Genomic DNA, 9,869 nt, shown 5'->3' with positions numbered 1-9,869 from the left:
ATGGTCCCTTTAGTCCGTCTCCACCATCTGGTGCTAATGCTGCATGCCTGTATCTCTCTGTGCGTCCAGCAAGCAACATGTGGTTGAGAGTGAGTTCTGGGATCGCAAATGGGTCGGTTCGAGTTACTGAGTGCACTTGGAACCGATGAAACTTCATCCGGCTTAACCGCTTAAACCTGGTTAATAGTAGGTTCTATGAAAGACTGAAAAGTCTAATACAGAAAAATCCAGACATGGTATCAGAGAATCAAACGGTCAGAATTCAGACATCATACTTTGATTTTCTCTCTAATTCCAGGCTTTCCAGCTTCATTCTTTGACCGCCGTGTTCTCTCTTCTTCAGTTCTGCCCACGAGAAGAGCCATTCAGATACCTCCCATCTATGGCTTCCTCTGCAATTGCTTCAAGCTCAACTTATTTATTCAAAAAGGTTCTTCCTCTCTCTCTCTCTCTCTTACCATATGTTCTTTAAATTTATTTCTCCTTTCCTATTTTTACATGGGATTTTGGAAGTCTATGCCTGATAGTTATTTGATTTCAGAAAGAAGTGGGTCTATCTTCTTTTACTTCACTTCCGCTCTACATTCAGAAATGCAAGAGAAAGGGTTCTACGAAAGTTGTCGCAGTCATGGCGCCTCCCCAATCACAGAGGCCACCTTCGACCACTGGCTCGGTTGGGTTTCTTATACCCTTCTGCTCCTTTATCTTCAACTCCATAATTTTATTGTCTGTTCATTATTAAATTCTTCTTTTTTTTTTCGGTTTTTAAATTGATTGCAGGTGAAAAACGCCATGACAATGACAGAGAAGATCTTAGCTAGGGCATCCGAGAAGACCCAATTGAGCTCAGGAGAGAATATCTGGGTTAATGTGGATGTCTTGATGACACATGATGTCTGTGGGCCGGGGACGATCGGAATCTTCAAAAGAGAGTTTGGCGAGGATGCGAAGGTATGCAGTCATTACAGATCAATCTCTTTAGGCAAAATGTAAATTGTAGCAGTTTTCTTACTCAAGTTGTTGATGAATTGAGATTTTATCTTTCCATTAATTATTTGTTTAAATTGATGAATATTCTCATTGTTTCCATGGTAATCAGTAATCTGATTAATGTTAATAACTTCATAATGTTTTTTTTTTTGTTTTTGGTTTTCTCAGTTTTTATATATGCTGTGACTTGAGTTCGTCGGATTATACACTATCTTTGAGCTAATAAGTTGTGTTCTTGATTCAAAATGAAAGGTTTGGGATCGTGAAAAGATTGTCATTATACCTGACCATTATATATTCACTAGTGATGAACGTGCAAATCGTAATGTGGATATCTTGAGGGATTTCTGCTTGGAGCAAAATATCAAGTACTTCTATGACATCAAGGATCTCAGTAACTTCAAGGCATGGCTCTCTATCATTCCCTGTTTTTCTTTTAGGCTACATTTGAATCTAAAATGGAAGGAAAAAATTTCAGGCTGAAATATTTGAGCTATATTTTTGGTCCTTTTACAATGAAACAAATTATAAAGGAAGGATGGAAACAAAGCTGAAATAATGACTTAAATATTTCAGCTTAAAAATAATCTGCATCCATTTTATGAAGAGACAATGCAGCCCTAGGCAAACTCTTTCCTAGTGAACAGCTTCCCCTTTACATTGAGCTTCATGTTCTTTAATGATTTTGTAGGTGAATCCAGATTATAAAGGTGTATGCCATGTAGCTCTTGCACAAGAAGGTCATTGCAGGCCAGGGGAGGTGAACCTTTTTTTACCAGTCACCAAAAATTAATTATTTATGGATGTATTGCTGTCCTTCGCCATTGTTTTACACTTTTAAAACATCTATCAGGTCCTTCTGGGTACAGACTCCCATACTTGCAATGCTGGAGCATTTGGACAGTTTGCTACTGGAATTGGCAACACTGATGCAGGTTTTGTGATGGGAACTGGGAAACTCCTTCTTAAGGTCTGCAAATACTTACTTTTCTGTCCTCTAGCATCTCATTTCCTTGAAGTTACTAATAGGCCATTACCCAATGTTGGTCCGGTCCCTGTAGACCAAGGAAAATGGACAATAATTGTTCCTTAATAGTTTTTTTTTAACCCATATTTTAAATCTTTTATTCATTTATTTTGTGTCAATTATTTCCTTTCAATTGCACCATTACATTTCCTTCTCCTTTCTTCTTTTTGAGAGAAAGTATTGTATTCGTAAAGAACTTAAAAGCACCATTTACAACTCACGTATGAGACACTATACAGAGACCATTCTGGCCCAACATGGCAACAATTGCCAAAGACATAACCATCAAGGGAACAATGTCCTGGTCTCAAAAAGGGCATGGTGTGGAGTACCTTTGAATCAATCCTGTACAGACAGGCATAAGTGCTTGGATCCCATCGTTCTTCTAATCAGTTCCTCAACCGGCCTCCTTTTGTCTTCAATATATCTGAGATTTCTTTTTTGCTTTCCCTCTTCTTTGATAAATGAATAAATTTTATTAAAGATCAAAGAATATGATACTGTTAAAGAAGACCAGAGTTTTGAGGTAGGGCTCTAAGACAGAAGTACAAAAAAAGGTTCAGTCAACAGAGCAATGCTGTTTCAGAAGGGAGGATTCCTTGAACAACTCACATCTCCAATCCCTTCCCTAGCCAACTTATCAGTATAGAATTGCCTTTAGGCCAAGGCTCCAGAGTCCTTAAGAATGTACCTCAATGGGCAGAGCCCATCTAGCTGTCTGGGCCATCAACTAGTCACAATTAGGACCCCTCCCCCCAACATATGTTGCTCATGGCATAAGCAGGAGTGTGTTCAGGCCCTTCAGGGTGGTCCATTCCCCCAAAGCTTCACCAACAACTAGTCACAGAATCCATAGCAATGCCTTTGAACCAGTTTTGCAAGGACATTTCTAAGTGTATGAAATGTCTGTCTTAAATGTGTCAAATTCATTCACTGTACATAAGGTAGTCTATGTTCTTGTAAAACATTACTGAGTAACAAAGACAACATTTTAGATGTTTTTATATGTATAATCTATATAATATTAGGATTCAAAAAAAATATTAACTATTTTAATAGTATATACTTTTCTGTAGATGTGTAGCAAACACTGGCTGAGGGTTGACATTTTTCATCTTGCCATGTCAGACTCTTCAGCACATTTTAGATAGTTAGATTCCAAATCTTGTGTCCATGACTATGCAAAGTTTCTTTGAATTCATCTCTTGTCAATATCTATTGGGCCTTTATAATAGTAACAAGGTCAATGATAATTCCTAGAGGTTTGGTATGGTATAAACAATAATAGCTCTGGTGATCCTTCACATAATTCATTTCTCTTGGTCTGTGGTGTGGAAAGGACCATCTTCAAACAGGCTTAGGATGTTTGCGGGGAGAAGTCACCTGGTTCCAAACAGAGATCTATAATGCTTCCATATCCTGGCAGTAAACTCAAATACATGAGAAGATGATTAACTGACTCTTGACTTGCCTCAAACCTACCCTCTTTTCTTAATTTGCTGTGTGGTGGTGGAGAAGAAGCCAATACATATAAAACTGGTAAAGAGGGCTACTTTTTAGGGTCGCAGAACTAATAGCCACCATGAAGGAAATTATCAATTTTCCCTTCAAAAGGAGAATCACATCTTTTCAAATTCTATTGGTTTCAAACTTTTACTCCTTCCACGCATCATCACTGATAGACAAACTAATTTGGTCCCAATAATAATTAATTCTATTAAACCACTGACTTCTCTCATACCTAAAAAGGATCCAACCCCAATTTCACTAGGCTTTAAATCTCTTGATCATTAATCCTTACACTTTGCTAATGTTTTTCCTTCGTCATCCATTGATTATGCTATTGAAAGAATTTTACATACCATCTTCTTCTTTAATCCAACTAAAACTTGACTTTTGTCTAAAAAATTATCTCATCCCTCCTTAAAATTTTCTCATAGTTGGTCTCTAGCCTACTACTGAGCAATATTCTTCTTCAGCCATGTTCCTGCCTTTGGCCTTCCTCTACTTTATATAGAGAGTCATGATTCCTACTTTTAAGTTTCAATTGTATACGATCAAGATTATTTCCTTTTACTTTTCTGATCTATAATCAATATATTTAAGACTTTCCATGAATTGAAAAACTGGCCACCCTTCTATTGGTATTTCCTCCCATTATGATCTAATATTTTGACCAAAAGAATGGTGAGGCAGTTGCATAATCCGATATTCTCGTATCTGAAGAGAGTTGAGCCATGCCTGAGGTCATTTGGAAGTAATGAGGAGTGGTGGTCTTTGAGCCTAGTCAACACTGATTAAGTCATTCCTCCAAAGCTTATATTATAAAGTGGGCATAGGGATGGAAGGGTTTTGTAAATTCTAGACCCTACTTGCCTCCCTAAACCTCCTAATCCGTATCCTCCCCAAAACCCGTAGTGGGTTGGGTTTTCATAGTCCAAACCATCCCCACACATGAAAATGCAAAACCCTCACCTATCCTACCCTCCCCGCATTTGAGTGTGGGGTGGGTTGGGTCCAAAACCCGCATCTAATTTCCTATCATTTTATGTTATATATAAGCAATAAACAAATAAAATAACATGAACAAACATCAAAATTTCTAATTATTTGATTAAAACATGTAGAAAAGACATAACGATCAATTATCCTTAACATAAAAGTCGAAATATTATTAAATTCAACACCTAATACCTAAGTTCATTGCTTTTCAACAATTTGCAGGTTGGGGAGAGTTGGGTTTAGCCTAAAACTGTACCCTACCCATATCTGGGTTGTAAAATCCCAAAACCCGTCCCCACCCCAAAATCCCTTTTTCAAGCAAAAAAATCCGCCCCGTCGGGGTGGGTACCCACCGGGTAGGGTAGAAATTGCCATCCCTAAGTGGGTAGATTTGCAAATACATGATTAATTTGCATACTGAGCCATGTCAAATTAGCATTATGAAGTAATCTCATGATTTCATTTAGAAAATGGTTAGACTAAGGTGGCGCTTGATAAATCTGAAACTTCAGATCTGAAAAGTTAAAAAGGTATTTTTTGTGTCTGAAATCTGAAAAGAAGTATATGTGCTTTTTTACTTTTTAGAGGCTCTGAATCCACAAGTTTGTTTGTGTTGGATTAATCCTTTACCATCTGAAATTTACTGATTTTACTATTTTACTCCTAGAACATACTATTTGGAAATGTTGAGTTCCCTTTGCATTATCTCATAAAAAATAATTTTCAACTTCAAAATAACATTGAAACAATACAGATAATAAATAATAAATTAATAATTACTAATTATTAATTAATAAATGAAACGATTAAAATTTAAAAATAATTAATGACTATAAAAATATTAAAATAATTAATAATTAATAATTTACACAAATAAAAATTAAAATAATTTTTAAAAATTAATGAAATAATTAAAAATAACTAGTTAATAAAAATAATTAATAATTTGTAATGTTTAATAAAAAAATTAGTGTTTAACAAAAAATATTAAAATAATTAATAATTAATAAAAATAATTTATAATTAATAATAATATTATTATTACTACTCAACGAATTGCCGCTGCAAGTTGTAGCGGCGGTGGCGAGAAGATAGGAGGGAGGGAGAGAGAGAGAGAGAGAAGGAACCGCCACCGTTGCAACTTGCAGCGGCAGTGGCGGGAAGACAGGAGAGAGAGAGAGAGAGAGAGCCGCTGCAATGCAGCGGTGGTGGCGGGAATACAGGAGAGAGAGAGACAGAGAGACAGAGATAGTGCAACGGCGGTGGAGCTTCGTTAGGTTGCAGTGAGGGTTCGATTCGAGTTACATGAAGGACAAAAACATGTAATATTAAAATTTCTTTGAGGGCATTTATATCTTTTACGCACCTCTGAATTACGTCTGAGCGCATTAAGCAGCCTTTCCACCTCTTAGAAATTAAGATATGAAATCCAATTTCAGATCTGTAATAAGAGGGCATACCAAACGAAGATGGCGTCTGAAAAGTAATGTTTTTAGATTCAGACATCTGAAAAGTGCAATCAAACACCACCTAATTCATGTTTTTTCTTTTTGCTCCTATTACCTTTCATAAGTAAAACAAACAATGTTAAAGCTGCTCCTTGCTAATCAACATGGAAGCCTCTATTATTGTATAGTTCTGTACAAGTTGGGTCTGATCTATTAATTAGAAAATCGTTAAAACTATCCAATTTATTCTTTAGAGTCAAGTAATAAATCTTCCAAGTACTTCCAACAGGTATTCTGGTCATTCTTTTTCCAAACAGCGATGAGTAGTCATTCTGGAACACTGAAAGATAGATTACAAGATGCCCAGATGTCCCTAGACCAACTAATATCCATTCCAGGAAAAGAAACATATTGGGTTCTTCAATTAAGAGTCCCTTGTTCCTAGCCTTTGGAGATTATATTACCAAAATTGAGGCAAGATCATTGGCATCTAGAGTGAGCCGCTACTTCCATTGGGTTCCATGATCAGCCAATTCATTTGTGGGTAATATTACAATGGAAAGAGCATTGAGGAGTAATACATTTTGGGGCTTTTCATTACCGAGTTTAGGCTTTCTTTATGCATGATTTTGTACGGGGGCCTATTTAGTTCTTTTTAGGATTTGTGATTACTCATAGTTCCATCTACCATCTTGCATATCATTGTCATCATCTAAGCCTTGTCCTAATGATATAGGGTTGGCTACATGAATCTTGTTTTGCCATTCCTTTCTGTTTAGTGCCATATGTTAGTATATAACTATATATACTCCATTCTTACCATAAAAAAAGTAATTACTATCTACATCTTAAAGGTGTTGCAGAAATTTTATTCTCAATAGAAGAGGCTATTTGTGTGGTGGAAGCGGACTCTGAAGCCGTAATGGCCTAGTGTGATGGCATAGAAATTCTAGTCAGCCTACATGACAATATAGAAATGTAATGAGAGAGATAAGATATCTGGGCAGGGAACTAGTAACCTTGTCTGACACTGCCTAAAAGGGGTGTACAAGGATCAACTTTTTGGTGACGATTTTAAAATGATTACTTGTAAAAGGGGGAAGGGTGAGGTAGCAGCTGCTGACCTATATCTTGGGTTGCTTGGCACATGCTGTACTTGTATTAGTATTTTACAATTAATAAAATTTCAACTGTATCATTTAAAAAATAGAAGAGCGTATTTGTTAGTAGACTTGGATATGGATGTTTTCTCTACTGTTTAATCAGCTACTTGTAATTTTTTACATGTTCAAATTGCAGGTTCCCCCAACAATGAGATTTGTAATGGATGGTGAAATGCCCAATTATTTGCTTGCCAAGGACTTAATTTTGCAAGTAAGTCAGCAGTTCTAAGATATGAGTTCTTTGAGTTCTGGTAATCTTTCATTAATCTTTTTTTAATTAATGAAAGTCACTGTCTCCAATAAAAAAAAAGAAACAAAAATTTCTGGTAATCTTTTCCCCATAGTTCTCAAGGTGTTGCCTAGGCAACTGGGTGCCCTTGGTTGAGTGCCTTGCCATAATGCCTCGACTTATAGCAACAAGGTGCCGGTTTAGGTGACTATGAACCCACCTAGGTGACAAAAATTACAAGGCAGATGCCTTGTTATAATATCATTGCTTTGGTTGCATCTTACCGATATGTGTGTCAATACATTCTATTATATACTCTATATATTTTATACTTCATTTTAAAGTTTTACCATTGACATTTAAAAGATCCAAGGGTTTTGAGAAGACAAAAAGAAAGAAAGAAGAGAGAAGGATAAAGAGTTGTTTTCCTTTTCTTTCTATTTTCGCTCTTTCTTTCTCTCCCTTACATTAAATAAAACATCAGCTTCACCCTTATTCTTTTTCTCTTTCACTGGCTCTCTAAAATTTTCATCATAAATTATTGCCTTCTTTGGTTACTAATTTGATATGAAATTTCTCTATTAGATACTTATTATATTACTACTATTATTTATTTATCAAAAAAATCATATTACTATTATTTTTGAAAATATTGAATTAATATATTTAAAACACTATTATCTTTTAGATTTGATGATTTGCATTGTTTCAAGAGTAAATTAAATGTTCTTAATCAAGAGAAACGGTTCTTTTTTTCCAATTAGTATGCATGTTGATTGGTATATAAAATTAGGGAGCTAACCAAAGTTTAGTTTTTTATTTTATAAAATTCTTATTACTTAGGCAAGTAGGCATCCCACTCTCACTAAGAATTGTCTAGACACCTTTATGTAATGGAGTTTATTTTGCAGATTATTGGTGAAATAACTGTCTCTGGTGCAACATATAAGTCCATGGAGTTTGTTGGCTCTACAGTTGAAAGCTTAACTGTAGGTACCCTATGATTTTGTGGCACATATCTTTTTCATTATACTTATTAAGCATGGATTTTTAATTGGTTTTTCTTTCTCTCCACCCAAAAGATGGAAGAAAGGATGACATTGTGTAACATGGTTGTGGAAGCTGGGGGAAAGAATGGTGTTGTTCCTGTTGATAGTACCACATATAAGTACCTTGAGGTTAGTGCAATTGGTTCATCGAGTATTTATGGATTGACAATATTATTTTTTGAACTAATATATGTATTTGATCCTGTGATGCAATAGTTGGTTTTCCTTTCTTTTTATGCATGATGAAATACATTTAGTGGTTTAATCTTGCACTGATGTTGTTCTGCACAGGGTAAGACATCAGTGGCCTTTGAACCAGTTTACAGTGATGAGAATGCAAGGTAAACCAAAAAATGTTCTTTAGTTTGTCATTTATTTTATTCTTCATGGGTACTAGTTTCTCTTCTTTCCATAGTACCAGAAACCCAAAGAGTAGCAAGGAATGAGCATTTCATGGTGCTTCACCTCTTTCTAGGAGTGGCCTTCACTTTGCTAGAGCAACTTTTGGATGCCCTTAAGATTGACCCAAGGAATGCCAACCATAAAGAAAGTAATTCCAAATTGTCAAAGTTACTTGCTGTGAATGTTTCAAACTTATTTTGACAAGAAATTTTGAAATATAGAATCCCTTGCCCCCCGCCCCCCTCCCAGTGAAGCATTCAGGAATCAAGAGGGGCAGGGGAGTCTAGGACTTTAGAGTTCAGATTAGTGACAATGCTCTAGAAAGGAATCAAGATGGGTAATAATGAACATAAATGTCTATCTAGTTAATCATCAAACCATGGTGATGATTGATTGTGGAGGAATTACACACAAACTACCAACTTCCAGATTCAAGCATATGTATTTCAGAGAAGAGGGCTACATTGATCTACTGGAGCATTGGTGAGGTGCAATGCAATCTCAAAGTTCTGCTAGCTATAATATTTTCAAAAATCTCATAGGGTTGAAAGAAAGAATCAAAAGGTGAAGAATAAATGTTCAGAACAGTTGAAATTAAAAAGCAAAATGCTTCATCTCCATGGTTGAAGTGGACAGGGATGAAGAAAGGGAATAGATCAATGATGAATCAGATAAATAATGGTAAAAGTAAAGCAGGGATTTGATAAATTATCCTACCAAGAGGAGGTGAAATGGAGGCGGCATTTCAGAAACCTATTGCTTAGAGAAGGCAGCAACAATACTAGATTCTTCCACAAAATGGCCAATGCAATACATAGAGAGAACAACATCAAAAGATTAGTTGTCAATGGATTACTGCTTGAAGAAGGTAACAGAATCAAGGATGCAATTGTTGACTTTTACTCCAATCTATACAAAGACCATTGGAACAGAATGCCCCTACTAGGTGTGTATTTTGATAAAATTTCAGATGAAGCTTCTGACACTGTAGAGCTTGAGAAAATTTTCTCAGTACTTGGTGCATAAAAGGAAAGGAATAGTGGTAAGGCTCCTGGCCCT

The 9,869-nt window shown here is 35.9% G+C and overlaps 1 protein-coding gene across 1 annotated transcript in view; it reads left to right on the top strand.

Annotated features, from left to right (window-relative positions):
* Positions 1-216: 216 nt before the first annotated feature.
* The window catches only part of IIL1 (isopropyl malate isomerase large subunit 1), a 30,044-nt gene continuing 20,391 nt past the window's right edge, over positions 217-9,869 (top strand). Inside the window, exons 1-10 of the mRNA XM_010264157.3 lie at positions 217-430; positions 542-673; positions 781-951; positions 1,243-1,395; positions 1,682-1,750; positions 1,844-1,960; positions 7,267-7,341; positions 8,271-8,348; positions 8,442-8,537; positions 8,700-8,749. Of these exons, the coding sequence (XP_010262459.1) occupies positions 383-430; positions 542-673; positions 781-951; positions 1,243-1,395; positions 1,682-1,750; positions 1,844-1,960; positions 7,267-7,341; positions 8,271-8,348; positions 8,442-8,537; positions 8,700-8,749 (989 nt within the window). The 5' untranslated portion in view covers positions 217-382. The remainder of the gene's footprint in view (positions 431-541; positions 674-780; positions 952-1,242; positions 1,396-1,681; positions 1,751-1,843; positions 1,961-7,266; positions 7,342-8,270; positions 8,349-8,441; positions 8,538-8,699; positions 8,750-9,869) is intronic.

This window comes from Nelumbo nucifera, chromosome 3 (assembly GCF_055504915.1).
Source record: "Nelumbo nucifera cultivar China Antique chromosome 3, China Antique-T2T, whole genome shotgun sequence".
NCBI classification, from domain to species: domain Eukaryota; kingdom Viridiplantae; phylum Streptophyta; class Magnoliopsida; order Proteales; family Nelumbonaceae; genus Nelumbo; species Nelumbo nucifera.
This window is presented reverse-complemented; position numbering and strand designations above follow the sequence as displayed.